Source organism: Gopherus flavomarginatus, chromosome 7 (assembly GCF_025201925.1).
Source record: "Gopherus flavomarginatus isolate rGopFla2 chromosome 7, rGopFla2.mat.asm, whole genome shotgun sequence".
NCBI lineage: Eukaryota > Metazoa > Chordata > Testudines > Testudinidae > Gopherus > Gopherus flavomarginatus.
The window spans coordinates 53462747-53477704 of NC_066623.1; the positions used below are offsets into that span (position 1 = coordinate 53462747).

Consider the following 14958-nt stretch of genomic DNA (forward strand, 5'->3'; position numbering starts at 1 on the left):
CACTTCCATCTATTTTGGTTCTCATTCCATGCCCATCACCATGATATCTGAGCATCTAGGGGAGTCAGTAAATGATATGTTTCTTTCTTACATTTCTGGAAGACACAGCACAACTTTACTACTGTATGGAAGGTGGATGTGGGGGGAACAACGTAAAGCTCACTATAGTCAAACAAAACAAGCACAGCCATGAAAACAGAAAAACTGTAAGGAATCAGTTCACCCACATTCTAAGATTAATTGAGTGTGAATTTTTATTTTCTCTTGAAATCCTGGAATTGTGCATTAATCTGAATTAAAATCTATGGTGTTGGTTTGTGTCTGGGAGAGGAAGGCATATGGGTGTGTATTTGTGAGTTTTGGCATCATGGATATACTTGGGGAATTTTTCACTTTCTTACTAGGGGATATCCTCTTAGCTACGTCACTGGAATTTCTAGAAAGTAGGAGCTGTGATATAAAAAGGCTGTGAGCGGAAGGCAAAGGGTACACACTGACTGGCAGCTCTCCACTGCGTCTTAGCATAAGAACCACCGCAGTGACTTAGCAAAGGAAAACAGTCGCTGAAGCCACATCTTTACCAGGCTGCTACGTAGCACCAGGCATCACAGCCACAATCTGTAAGTATAATAGCCTCTCAAGTAATTTTGTTATATTTCATATCCATGCTTGGCAGAATTCAATTTTTATTTTTGTACAATTTTGATGAATAAAAAGTTTAGTTTATTTTTAAGCATTTTAAAGATTTTTTATTGATTTAAATTTTCACATTTGTGCAAAATTATGTCTTTTAAGCATTTTTTCCAATTTTTATCAATTTAAATTTTCACAGTGTTAGGAAATTATGGGGTGTCAGAAAGTGTGTGTGTGTGTGTGTGTGTGTGTGTGTCTCTGTATGGGTCAGACAATAATTATTTCATGACAGTAGACACTGAGATTCAAAAAGTTAAAGCTTTATAACAGTTAAAACACAAACTGTCAATATCTTGTGTCACAATATACAAAATAAAGATCCTTAAATGAAACTCTAAAAAGTTCTCAAGCAGCATTTTTTTTACTTGACATCAAGGTTTATCGACTTTTACTGATAAAAATCAAATCCTTCCAAAGGTATTCATATCTGAGCTGAGCTCATTGTCAGTGATCTCAGCTCAGAGCTGTCAGATTCAGTCAGATCTGAAGTAATGCTACACAAATGTCCTGTACAAGTTACTTTAATTTCCAGTCTGCCTCACCATTAAGATCTGCTTTAGACAATACACTAGGCCAATGAAGAGACTTGCTGTTTAACCCCATAAAGTCATTTGTGAAATAGCACATAGGAAGGATGCTATAGACAATGTCGTATGATATTATTGTATTGCAATAAGTTAATGTCAGCACTTAAACCATGCGCTGTAATCCTGTTTTTTGCAGCCATTTCTTCAAAGAGCAAAGTGAAGCGAAGTTCCCCAGAAACATGATTGGCCTGTGGTTCCTCTCTGTTCTCACTTACGGTAAGTGAGTGCATATCTGAGTGGAAAACAAGTTAGACTGGAAGTAACAGCACTGCTGTTTTCTCGCAGCTTCCTTCTGAAGTAAATGGGGGGCAGTAGCTGGGTTAAGTTTTAGGGCACATTTGCCCAGAAAGCATTAGATGCCATGGCATGCTTCCTCTCTCAACTGTCAAAGCCAAAGTGGCCCCTATGTGGGGTTGTGCAGCATACCCACCCAGTGTGGGCAATGACTGCCCACATCCTCGACAAGCTGGAGACACTACATTTGATATTGACATATCTGATTGGGAGTCTATTGTAACTTTGTATAAAGCAAATGCAGCCATACCTACACAGGCTCAAATAACTGCACATATGCAATATCCACTGAGATCTAGATATATTCTTCTTTAGAAAAAAGCAATCAGGTCTAGGTTGCTGTAGAAGTTATATCCAAAAGGTAGCATGCAGGTGAGATCCCTAATTCAATTTGGAAGAGCATTTTGACACTGACATCTTGTATGTTTGGATTACATTTCCATGCTGTTTTCATTCCTCTCTCTCTCTCTCTCCGTAACGTTCTGGGATTTTTCTGTATTCTTAAATATCTGTGCTATATACTGCAGTTCTAGCTGCTGAAGCTCTTTTTCTGATCGGTTCTCTCAAAGAGATAGATTCTCATTTTTCCTGCAAATGCTCTTCGTAAAGCAGAATAATATAAAGGGATAAAAATGGCCTTTGATAAAAGAACAGGAAGTGCAGGTAAAAGGATACCAACTTCTCTGCATCTTCTCTTTCTAGGATTCATGGTGCTTGAGGAGGGCAATTGCTGGACATACCACTATTCAGAAAAAAATATGACCTATAAGCTTGCGGAGGAATGGTGTAGGAAACACTATACAAATATGGTTGCCATTCAGAATAAGGAGGAAATTGTCCATCTGAATGCATTTTTACCCTTCAATCCAAGTTATTACTGGATTGGAATCAGAAAGATTGATAATGAGTGGACCTGGGTTGGAACAAGAAAACGGCTGACTGAAGAGGCTAAAAACTGGGCTAAGGGTGAACCAAACAACAAAAAGAATGATGAGGACTGTGTTGAAATCTACATCAAAAGAGAGAAGGATGCAGGCAAATGGAATGATGAAAGATGCAGCAAACAGAAGGTTGCCTTGTGCTATGCAGGTATAGAATGCAATCAATCCCAAAGAACCTATATGAGAATAAGAACATGGATGTTTATTAGCTAACCTATATATATATATATACACACACACACATTAAACATTGTTACTATAGGCTTAACTTTAAACATGTGAGTGGTCCACTGAGGGCTATTCGCTTGTTTAACACGAATAATGCAGAACTTAGAGCCTTTATTTAATCAGGTAAAAGTCTATTGTTCTTTCTGTGATTTAACTTTTGATATTAGTTGAGTCATTTTCCAGCCACAGCAATACTTTTGTGAGTGGCTAGGTTCAATTGTCTTGGTTTCTGAAATGCTGTGATGCAGAACCAATGTAATTTCAAATGGCATAACTGTTTACTTTGCAAAGTATTTATTATCCAGAGTGTGTTTTCTCCTGGATAAGTAAAGCACTGCAATGGTTCTAAACAGATTAACTAGTAAAGGGGGTAGATTGTTTTATAACCATGCTGAATTTCCTTCTAGCTTCCTGTCACCAGTCTTCCTGCAGTGGCCATGGTGAATGCCTGGAGACCATTAACAATCATACCTGCCTCTGTGATGCTGGATTCTATGGGCCTGAATGCCAGCATGGTAAGATTATTTCTTAACGCCTTTCAAACAGGGACATGTGCATGTCAGCTAGTTTTCAGTAGGTCTAGCTAGTTTGATTATTTCATTTGCTGCTGAGAAAGTGGTACTGACTGTAGGCCTGCTTGTGTCCCTTTGTAGTTGTGACTTGCGACCAATTAAAAGAACCCGATCAAGGGACACTGGAGTGCAGCCATCCACTGCAGAACTACAGCTACAACTCATCCTGTGAGGTTCAGTGTGCAGAAGGCTATGAATCAACTGGGTTTGAACCAGTTTGGTGTACCTCTTCTGGAAACTGGTCTGCACCCATTCCAGCATGTAGAGGTAAATTCTCAAGGAACTGTAGGCCATATCTCAACTGGCATAAATCCTCATGGTGCTGTTGACTTCAATACAGCTTTGCCCCTTTACAGCAATAGAGGCTTTGGCCCACTATTTTAAAATTAAATTCTTAAAGGGAATTGGGTTTCAGGTTGACAGATCTGGAGCCTACAGGCCTTTCTTTGTCTCAGAAGAAGTATAGTTCAGCTCTCCACTGCCTCTGCCCCTGTCACTTTCTTAGCCTGCAGGGAGATAGCTTCGCTCTCTAAAGCCCAGCTCCCGCCAATGTATATTCTGTTACCACACAGAAGAAATGTTTTTCTCTTAGTTTGCTCCAAACTAAGCTCCCTGCTATTGCATGTGATTTGCAGTTGTGCAGTGTGATGGCTTAAAGGCTCCGGCTCATGGCTCCGTGACGTGTTCTCCTGCCTCTGGGAACTTTCTGTGGAATTCAACCTGTGAGTTTGCCTGTGAAGAAGGGTTTGTGTTGAAGGGATCAGACAGGCTGCAGTGTGGCGCTTCTGGAAGGTGGAATGGACAGCAGCCGGAATGTGAAGGTACTTAAGCTTAAGCAATTCCTATCAAGTGCTTCGAGTGCAGAAGCTATGCAAAGCCAATCATCTAGATACAGGGATAATATAAGCTCTTGAGTTTCATGTAGCACCTTTTTTCAGAAAGGCTGAACTCTAAGGTGCTTGAGAGAAAGATCACTGAAAGATCATTGTTTTCAGATCTGAAATGCAGGTTGATTTGGACTGGGGTCTGATGCACATCTGTCAGTACCAGAAATCGGGCATAGTTTAGAATCTTTTTTAGAGAAACTTTATACATCTTACAAGAATATATTTGTATTTTGGTTACATGTTATGAAATACTGAGACATCCCAAAATCCCGTGTCCAGTCCCCTGAGACACTCAGATCCCACTGCTCCTAGTCATTTTCTTAGCCTGCAGGGAGACAGCTTCACTCTCTAACACCCAGCTTTCGCCAATGTAGATTCTGTTACCACGCAGAAGAAAAGTTTTTCCCTTAGTTTGCTCCAAACTAAGCTCCCTGCTATTGCATGTGATTTGCAGTTGTGCAGTGTGATGGCTTAAAGGCTCCGGCTCATGGCTCCGTGATGTGTTCTCCTGCCTCTGGGAACTTTCTGTGGAATTCAACCTGTGAGTTTGCCTGTGAAGAAGGGTTTGTGTTGAAGGGATCAGACAGGCTGCAGTGCGGTGCTTCTGGAGAGTGGGATGGACAGCAACCGGAATGCGAAGGTACCTTTCTTTATCACTGCCCTTCCCAGTACACAGGGCTCTCACTGCTTGTGTAGAGTGCTCCGGAAGTGTCCAAACTAACCGCTGATGTGTTCTCTGTGTGTCTCAAAGTGCTTTCCAAAGGAAGTCAGTATCATTGTCCTCATTTTACTGATGTGGAAAATGAGGCACAGACAGGGGAAGTGATGCTTGTGAGCAGCAGATTTCCAAGAAGCATAATTGCATACCACGAATGTTGTGTTTAATATTAAGCAATTCCTATCATGTGCTTTGATTGCAGAAGCTTTGCAAATCCAATCAGCTAGATACAGGGATAATATAAGCTCTTGATTTTCACGTAGCACCTTTTTTCAGAAAAGCTGAACTCTAAGGTGCTTGAGAGAAAGATCACTGAAAGATCATTGTTTTCAGATCTGAAATGCAGATTGATTTGGAGTGGGGTCTGATGCACATCTGTCAGTACCAGAAATGGGACATAGTTTAGAACCTTTTTTAGAGAAACTTTATACATCTTACAAGAATATATTTGTATTTTGGTTATATGTTATGAAATACTGAGACATCCCGAAATCCCATGTCCAGTCCCCTGAGACACCTAGGTCCCACTGCTCCTAGTCACTTTCTTAGCCTGCAGGGAGATAGCTTCACTCTCTAAAGCCCAGCTCCAGCCAATGTATATTCTGTTACCACACAGAGGAAGTTTTTCTCTTAGTTTGCTCCAAACTAAGCTCCCTACTATTGCATGTGATTTGCAGTTGTGCAGTGTGATGGCTTAAAGGCTCCGGCTCACGGCTCCGTGACGTGCTCTCCTGCCTCTGGGAACTTTCTGTGGAATTCAACCTGTGAGTTTGCCTGTGAAGAAGGGTTTGTGTTGAAGGGATCAGACAGGCTGCAGTGTGGTGCTTCTGGAAAGTGGAATGGACAGCAGCCGGAATGTGAAGGTACTTAAGCTTAAGCAATTCTTATCAAGTGCTTCCAGTGCAGGAGCTTTGCAAAGCCAATCAGCTAGGTACAATGATAATATAAGCTCTTGATTTTCACGTAGCACCTTTTTTCAGAAAGGCTGAACTCTAAGGTGCTTGAGAGAAAGATCACTGAAAGATCATTTTTTTCAGATCTGAAATGCAGGATGATTTGGAGTGAGGTCTGATGCACATCTGTCAGTACCAGAAATGGGATATAGTTTAGAACCTTTTTTTAAAGACACTTTATACATCTTACAAGAATATATTTGTATTTTGGTTAAATGTTATGAAATCCTGAGACATCCTTGAATCCCATGTCCAGTCCCCTGAGACACCCAGGTCCAACTGCTCCTAGTCATTTTCTTAGCCTGCAGGGAGATAACTTCACTCTCTAATGCCCAGCTCCCATCAATGTATATCCTGTTACCATGCAGAAGAAAAGTTTTTCCCTTTAGATGCTCCAACTGGGTTTCAGGTTGACAGATCTGGAGCCTACCGGCCTTTCTTTGTCTCAGAAGAAGTATAGTTCAGCTCTCCACTGCCTCTGCACCTGTCACTTTCTTAGCCTGCAGGGAGCTAGCTTCGCACTCTAAAGCCCAGCTCCCGCCAATGTATATTCTGTTACCACACAGAAGAAACGTTTTTCTCTTAGTTTGCTCCAAACTAAGCTCTCTGCTATTGCATGTGATTTGCAGTTGTGCAGTGTGATGGCTTAAAGGCTCCGGCTCATGGCTCCGTGATGTGTTCTCCTGCCTCTGGGAACTTTCTGTGGAATTCAACCTGTGAGTTTGCCTGTGAAGAAGGGTTTGTGTTGAAGGGATCAGACAGGCTGCAGTGTGGCGCTTCTGGAAGGTGGAATGGACAGCAGCCGGAATGTGAAGGTACTTAAGCTTAAGCAATTCCTATCAAGTGCTTCGAGTGCAGAAGCTTTGCAAAGCCAATCATCTAGATACAGGGATAATATAAGCTCTTGAATTTCATGTAGCACCTTTTTTCAGAAAGGCTGAACTCTAAGGTGCTTGAGAGAAAGATCACTGAAAGATCATTGTTTTCAGATCTGAAATGCAGGTTGATTTGGAGTGGGGTCTGATGCACATCTGTCAGTACCAGAAATGGGACATAGTTTAGAACCTTTTTTAGAGAAACTTTATACATCTTACAAGAATATATTTGTATTTTGGTTACATGTTATGAAATACTGAGACATCCCAAAATCCCGTGTCCAGTCCCCTGAGACACTCAGATCCCACTGCTCCTAGTCATTTTCTTAGCCTGCAGGGAGATAGCTTCACTCTCTAACACCCAGCTCTCGCCAATGTATATTCTGTTACCACGCAGAAGAAAAGTTTTTCCCTTAGTTTGCTCCAAACTAAGCTCCCTGCTATTGCATGTGATTTGCAGTTTTGCAGTGTGATGGCTTAAAGGCTCCGGCTCATGGCTCCGTGATGTGCTCTCCTGCCTCTGGGAACTTTCTGTGGAATTCAACCTGTGAGTTTGCCTGTGAAGAAGGGTTTGTGTTGAAGGGATCAGACAGGCTGCAGTGCGGTGCTTCTGGAGAGTGGGATGGACAGCAACCGGAATGCGAAGGTACCTTTCTTTATCACTGCCCTTCCCAGTACACAGGGCTCTCACTGCTTGTGTAGAGTGCTCCGGAAGTGTCCAAACTAACCGCTGATGTGTTCTCTGTGTGTCTCAAAGTGCTTTCCAAAGGAAGTCAGTATCATTGTCCTCATTTTACTGATGTGGAAAATGAGGCACAGACAGGGGAAGTGATGCTTGTGAGCAGCAGATTTCCAAGAAGCAAAATTGCATACCACGAATGTTGTGTTTAAGATTAAGGAATTCCTATCATGTGCTTTGATTGCAGAAGCTTTGCAAATCCAATCAGCTAGATACAGGGATAATATTGGCTCTTGATTTTCACGTAGCACCTTTTTTCAGAAAGGCTGATCTCTAAGGTGCTTGAGAGAAAGATCACTGAAAGATCATTGTTTTCAGATCTGAAATGCAGATTGATTTGGAGTGAGGTCTGATGCACATCTGTCAGTACCAGAAATCGGGCATAGTTTAGAACCTTTTTTAAAGACACTTTATACATCTTACAAGAATATATTTGTATTTTGGTTATATGTTATGAAATACTGAGACATCCCGAAATCCCATGTCCAGTCCCCTGAGACACCTAGGTCCCACTGCTCCTAGTCACTTTCTTAGCCTGCAGGGAGATAGCTTCACTCTCTAAAGCCCAGCTCCGGCCAATGTATATTCTGTTACCACACAGAGGAAGTTTTTCTCTTAGTTTGCTCCAAACTAAGCTCCCTACTATTGCATGTGATTTGCAGTTGTGCAGTGTGATGGCTTAAAGGCTCCGGCTCACGGCTCCGTGACGTGCTCTCCTGCCTCTGGGAACTTTCTGTGGAATTCAACCTGTGAGTTTGCCTGTGAAGAAGGGTTTGTGTTGAAGGGATCAGACAGGCTGCATTGTGGTGCTTCTGGAAAGTGGAATGGACAGCAGCCGGAATGTGAAGGTACTTAAGCTTAAGCAATTCTTATCAAGTGCTTCCAGTGCAGGAGCTTTGCAAAGCCAATCAGCTAGGTACAATGATAATATAAGCTCTTGATTTTCACGTAGCACCTTTTTTCAGAAAGGCTGAACTCTAAGGTGCTTGAGAGAAAGATCACTGAAAGATCATTTTTTTCAGATCTGAAATGCAGGTTGATTTGGAGTGAGGTCTGTTGCACATCTGTCAGTACCAGAAATGGGACATAGTTTAGAACCTTTTTTTAAAGACACTTTATACATCTTACAAGAATATATTTGTATTTTGGTTAAATGTTATGAAATCCTGAGACATCCTTAAATCCCATGTCCAGTCCCCTGAGACACCCAGGTCCAACTGCTCCTAGTCATTTTCTTAGCCTGCAGGGAGATAACTTCACTCTCTAATGCCCAGCTCCCATCAATGTATATCTTGTTACCATGCAGAAGAAAAGTTTTTCCCTTTAGATGCTCCAACTGGGTTTCAGGTTGACAGATCTGGAGCCTACCGGCCTTTCTTTGTCTCAGAAGAAGTATAGTTCAGCTCTCCACTGCCTCTGCCCCTGTCACTTTCTTAGCCTGCAGGGAGATAGCTTCGCTCTCTAAAGCCCAGCTCCCGCCAATGTATATTCTGTTACCACACAGAAGAAACGTTTTTCTCTTAGTTTGCTCCAAACTAAGCTCCCTGCTATTGCATGTGATTTGCAGTTGTGCAGTGTGATGGCTTAAAGGCTCCGACTCATGGCTCCGTGACGTGTTCTCCTGCCTCTGGGAACTTTCTGTGGAATTCAACCTGTGAGTTTGCCTGTGAAGAAGGGTTTGTGTTGAAGGGATCAGATAGGCTGCAGTGCAGTGCTTCTGGAGAGTGGGATGGACAGCAGCCAGAATGCGAAGGTACCTTTCTTTATCACTGCCCTTCCCAGTACACGGCTCCCACTACTTGTGTAGAGTGCTCCTGTGGCGTCCAAACTAACCGCTGATGTGCTCTCTGTGTGTCTCAGCTGTGACGTGTGAAGCAGTGAACAGGCCTGAAAATGGCTTTGTGGAGTGTACCGCCCATCATCCAGAATTCACCCACAACTCAGCCTGTGAGTTCCGTTGTGAGGCGGGCTACAGATTAAGTGGATCACCCAAGATTCAGTGCACAGCGCAGGGAGAATGGTCAGAGCCCTTCCCAAAGTGTGAAGGTAGGTCTTTGTCCTTTCAAAATAATCAAGTGAGGCTGAGGAGCCTAGGTATCTGTTACAAACATGACACCTCGAACCCTGTGTATTGAAGAGTAAGGCCAGCTCGTGAGCTGTTGCAAATTGATGTAGCTCCATTGAAATAAATGGAACTACACCAGTTTGCATGAGCTGAGGATCTGATCTAAAGTGATTCCCACTGAAGTCTTAAAGTGCAGAACATTTAGCTTGATACAGTAGTACTACCAGCTCTTTACTTTGCTGAAATCTAATATATTTTAGCAAAAACTCACTGCAAGGTCATTTATCCCAGAAACGAAATGCAGATGGTGAAGTATGGTGCACCTTTACTAGCATCAATAGTGGGACCCAGTTTTGGACATTTCTTAGAGTCTGTGTTAACCATTTGTATGTGTTTTTGTATTTCAGTTACACAGTGTGAAACCCTGATACTCCCTGAGAAGGGCTCCATGAATTGTTCACACCCTCTTGGGGATTTTGCATACAGCACAGTTTGCGAGTTTAACTGTACAGGGGGATGGTTGTTAAAAGGCTCTCACGTACTTCAGTGTGGCGCTGCAGGGAACTGGACTGCAAGTCAGCCGACATGCGAAGGTATTTTATGTGTGTTTTTACTTGTGACTAGGTGCTGAAGAGACCTGGCCTTGTTATTGGATGAGAATCTAGGGAAGGATGGAATGCAATGACTTTTGTCATTTCTAGTGCTGGTCAGATACATATTTTTCCCACTGAAAATAGTTGACTTTTTGTTAAAAATCCCCTAAACTCAGAAACTGATGGTTTTGGTTTTCAGCTGAAATTTTTCCTGTCTCTGAGTTTTTGGCTTTCCATCAAAAAATTGAAAAATTTCAAGGAAAGGAAACAATTTCTGTGAAAATTTTCATTGAGGCAAAAACCCAATAATAAAAAAAAGTATTTAGACTGAATTATTTTTGCCAGCTCTACATACCTCATAGCTTAAATATTTTCAGGCTAGAACCAAATAACTCACTTCTATAAGTGGTTGCAAATTATGAGCAGGATTTTAAAAAATGTTCCACCTTGGCTTAACTCTGCTCTTATCCAAGTCAACGGGAGTTGTATCACTGATTGGAATAGGAGCAACAATGGGCCACACTGAACACTTTTAAAAATCCCACCTATCATCCCTAAGATACCTTTCCTCACATTGTGTTGTACGTTACTCCTTGAGTAAATTCATTGATTTCAGTGGGACTGCTCAAGGAGTCAGACATTACTCATTGGGAGTAAAGATATCAAAATCTGACCCTAAAGATCCATTCAAAATAACAAGGGACCCAGCAGAATTACATCCTCGCTAACCTGCCACCAGTTAGATGGGATTATTTTCAGAATAAAGCTTTCAGCCATTGTTTGGCATATGCAGAGGCTTTCCCTGCCCAGTCCTGGATATAGCAGGTGCCACTACTCAGTGAGAGAAACCAAAGGAAATAAGCAGCTGTCCGGCTGCTTGCAATAGGACTGAATGGAAATGGAACAAGCAGAAAGCACTTCAGAGACTCTGCATTTCTCCTGATCTCATAGGATCTTTTTTGCCTTCTTAGCTCCTCAAGTGCCTGAAGAACTGCTCAGTTACGTCTCTGTTGGAATAGCAGCCACTGGAGCCTCACTCCTGTCGACAGCATCATTCCTCATATGGCTTGTAAAGCACCTTCGAAGGAAAGGTGAGATACTGACCAAGGTTCATTTCTTTATTTGCACCCTCTGTAGAACTGGATGGAAAATTTTCAGAAAAAAAAGTGGAAACTTCAGTGAGAAAATTCCCATCTTTGTTGAAATTTTTCAAATTTCCCTTGAAATATTCCATTTTTAGGTTTTTGACAAACATCTCCCCAAATTCAATAAAAAAATGAAGAATTTTCATGTTCTTTGAACATTGTTGCAGAAAATAAAATACGTTTTTCAGCCAGCTGTAATCATTAGCAGTTATTGCCAGGAGAACTGACCAGGGATCAGCTAGGAGGACATCAACCAGAAATAACACTGGTGCCTCCAACTGCTGTTGCTCAGTATGCCAGATAGGGCAATTGCAGTGTTGTTGTAGCTGTGTTGGTCCCAATATATTAGAGAGACAAAGTGGGTGAAATTATGTCTTTTATTGGACTGCCTTGTTTCTAGAGATATGAATAATGACTGTTATAGAAACAGATATCTATAGAAACAATTATGACTACAGAGCTGAATAATTCAGAGCAAATAATTTACTTGTCAAATGGAGCCTCTTTTTCTTCTCACAAGTAGTGCATAAGCAGTTTATGCCATTTTTGATTGATCTGCACTTTAAAAATTATTTTCGCTGAATACTTTTCTCCTCTGTAGTTTGCTCACAGTTTGTTACAAGCATTTGATATTCAGAACATGAGCAATACTGATTAGTTTTAATTGGACAAATCAGTCACATGCTATCTTTCATTTCCCTGATTATATGAGACATAAAATCAGGTTTCCAATGAAATAACTTATATTTACAAGATGAGAATTTGCTTCCCAGGAATATTCTCTAATAGTCACTTAAGATGCATTTTTTCTGTCAATTTTCTTGACAATCAACGTGTTTGTTAGAATATGAATGGAACATGAACACAAGAGAGATACAAAGGCACCCTAAGAGAATACACTGTGTTAGTTAGGCAAATATATGTGGAGCGTTCATTGAGATACCTGTTTAGTTCTACTAGTAAGTTCTGATTTCTCACAGGGAGCAGAGGGGTTGGTCCTAGAGACCCAGATGTAACAAGTTGCTCTGCTCATGGGTTATAACAGTTTGGGGAACAGCTTCCAGGTCTAAGGCCAGTACAGGTTGGAAAGGTTATGGAAAAGAGGAGAAGAATAGCTCATCTCGGCCTATAACAGATTTCTGTTGTTAGATCAGTGGGGTAATTCTCCAACAAAACAATGAAATAAATAGCCTGCAAGATGGAGATGGTCATAGAGTATCAGGGTTGGAAAGGACCTCAGGAGGTCATCTAGTCCAACCCTGTGCTCAAAGCAGGACTAATCCCTGTCATCTGCAGAATGCTAATAATATTATTTTTTTCTCTTGCAGCAAAGAAATTTACTCCTGCCAGGTACGTTGTATTTAAAAAACCACATGAGAAGCATTGCAATCATTCTTTGCTAACATCACACTGATGTACAGAACAGTTGTATATACATTCTTCTCTATATCTTACAGCAGCTGCCAGAGTCTCAATTCAGAGGGTACCTTCCAAAGCACTGCTCATCTAATCTAATGCCAAGTGACTCTGGTAAGGTAAGTGAGATATTTACACTCATCATTTAGTTTCCTTTTTAAAACACAAACAAACACAGAACGCATTGCTCTTTAGAATGACCTTTAACTGCTGTGTATTTCCAGCAATAAGATTAACCCCTTACTTACCGTGGGACACCTAGCATACGTGCCGTGGTGATGAGGCCATAAAAGTACCCAGAGATTGACAGATTAATCGATTGAATGATGGCCATTCCTACGACTAAAGGATAATTGTGTTAGGTTCTGTGCCCAGCCTTAGGACATAGTAGAAACTCCTTTACATTGTGGCTATGGGCCAGATGCAAAAGAGCTTTGGAATATGGGAATACAAACCTTTGCCTGTATATTCCTGTTTTAAAAGGAAATCTATTCTCTCTGCAGGAATTGAAGCTATTTTCACTGATGCCTCTGAGCTGCTCAGGAAATGGAGCTATGCAGTCCTCAGCAAGCGGCCAGGTGTTGATGCATCTTGCTGACAAGATGATTAGCCTTGGGTCTTGTACTAAATACTGAGCTCAGTCATCTGGTTCTGCCACTGAAGAGAAGCAAGCTGTGGGTAAAACCCTAGCTGTTTACCAAGAGACTACATGGGTCCCGTCAACGTATAGCTACAGTGATTGGGAGATCTCTATTCATTCTCTGGATGGGGACAAAATAAGCTGCTATCTATGGGAGAGGTTGGACTCCTCTAGGGCCAGTCTGTAGGTACCAGGGTGGAGTGAACACTTTGCAATATACACGGCTGGAGATCTCTCCCATTGAAACACATGGGTCGCAATTTTTAAAGCAAAATAGTTAGAATGGGAAATATCTGTGGAATTTCCTTACAAACCATTGATTTGGTTCACTGGTAATTGTTGAAGTAAATGTGCTGTAACAATATGTCACAGTTAATCGATCTGTTTGTAACACTATGGGCAAGGTGTTTTGCTGCAGTTCCCAGGGAGTTTTTATATTGTAACGTTAAACCCTTAAACTATCAGAGTTGGTAATTATGCCAGGCACCCTGGTTCGTGAATGCAGCAAGTAGACCTAAAACAATTTCATCCCCATGGGATTAAGTATTGTAATCTATATAAATATATATTTAGTTTCTTGTGCACTTTCTATACTGTTTGTAAATCTTAGAACTGCTGTAGGATATCTGCCCTAGAGTTCAGGATCATAGATGTTCTGCAAAAAGTATGTGACATCTACTCTGTTCAGATAAAATAGCCGGTTGTATAACGCAAAAGGTAGCGACTACAGGCCTTCTGTGTACTTATTCCTTTAAATTTATTTGTCATTTAGGGACAGACATGATTAAAGGTCTGTATGTGCATTCATGTGTGTCTGAACATAAGAACATAACATAACACTAGATAGAAGTAAAATATCATGTATTAGACCTTTGAGGTCTAATCCTACTCTCATTAACACTGATGGCAAAACTCCCGTTAATTTCAATGATTCAGGAAAAGGCCCTTCATGACTTACAAGTTGTTCTTTGTGACACCTTCGTGAATATTGCGTTTGATAACATTGCATACACAATAGTCCAATGAAAAGACCTGAGGTCATATTTTAGTGGCTGATGTTTCTGTAAGAAGCAGTTATGTGCGACTGAATATTTGGGGCAGAGCTTCACCTGATATAAATTGTCACAGCTCAATCAGAGGTACCTTTTATGGTTTTCATGTCCGTATATTTAAATATAAACTGGCAGCATAAGAAGATGTTTATATATAATGAATATAATCTGCTTCGGTTTTATATTATCAGTATGGTTTTGAATAAGTTATGTATTTATTGTATTTATGATTACACAGTTGTGGCTGCTTTTAATCTGGTGTGTGCTGTGCTCTATGTGAGGTTGATTAATAAAATGGTTTGAGATTACTGTTTACATTTTGGAAATGTGTATTATTAGTCTTTGTATAAGATATGTAGATGTTGCTTCAGTAAAAAGTTCCGTTTAAAAAAAAAGAGTGACACAGGTAAAAGGGCTTGGGGCTGTAGGAAGTTGGCTTGCTCTTACATTCTTTGTTTCCATTCTTTATATTGGTAAAATGGCTGAGGTCAGAGAGTAGCCAGAAGATGGCGCTCACTGCCAACCACTGTAGGGCTGCCAAACCACCATGGTATAAACAG

The 14958-nt window shown here is 41.1% G+C and overlaps 1 protein-coding gene across 15 annotated transcripts; it reads left to right on the forward strand.

Moving 5' to 3' along the window:
• The first annotated feature begins 1422 nt into the window (after positions 1-1422).
• SELE (selectin E) lies at positions 1423-14713 on the forward strand. 15 transcript variants are annotated; one of them, XM_050963103.1, is made up of 17 exons: positions 1423-1496; positions 2277-2663; positions 3151-3258; positions 3397-3582; positions 3951-4136; positions 4657-4842; positions 5598-5783; positions 6503-6688; positions 7209-7394; positions 8150-8335; positions 9055-9240; positions 9348-9533; positions 9960-10145; positions 11117-11236; positions 12619-12640; positions 12748-12820; positions 13210-14713. In XM_050963103.1, exons 1-16 carry the CDS (start codon positions 1460-1462, stop codon positions 12803-12805), a joined length of 2592 nt encoding a protein of 863 aa, XP_050819060.1. In that variant the 5' UTR covers positions 1423-1459; the 3' UTR covers positions 12806-12820; positions 13210-14713. The 15 variants fall into 15 exon arrangements, with proteins under 15 accessions (XP_050819060.1, XP_050819065.1, XP_050819061.1 ...); XM_050963108.1 differs by lacking the exon at positions 8150-8335; XM_050963104.1 differs by lacking the exon at positions 7209-7394.
• The last annotated feature ends 245 nt before the right edge of the window (positions 14714-14958 follow it).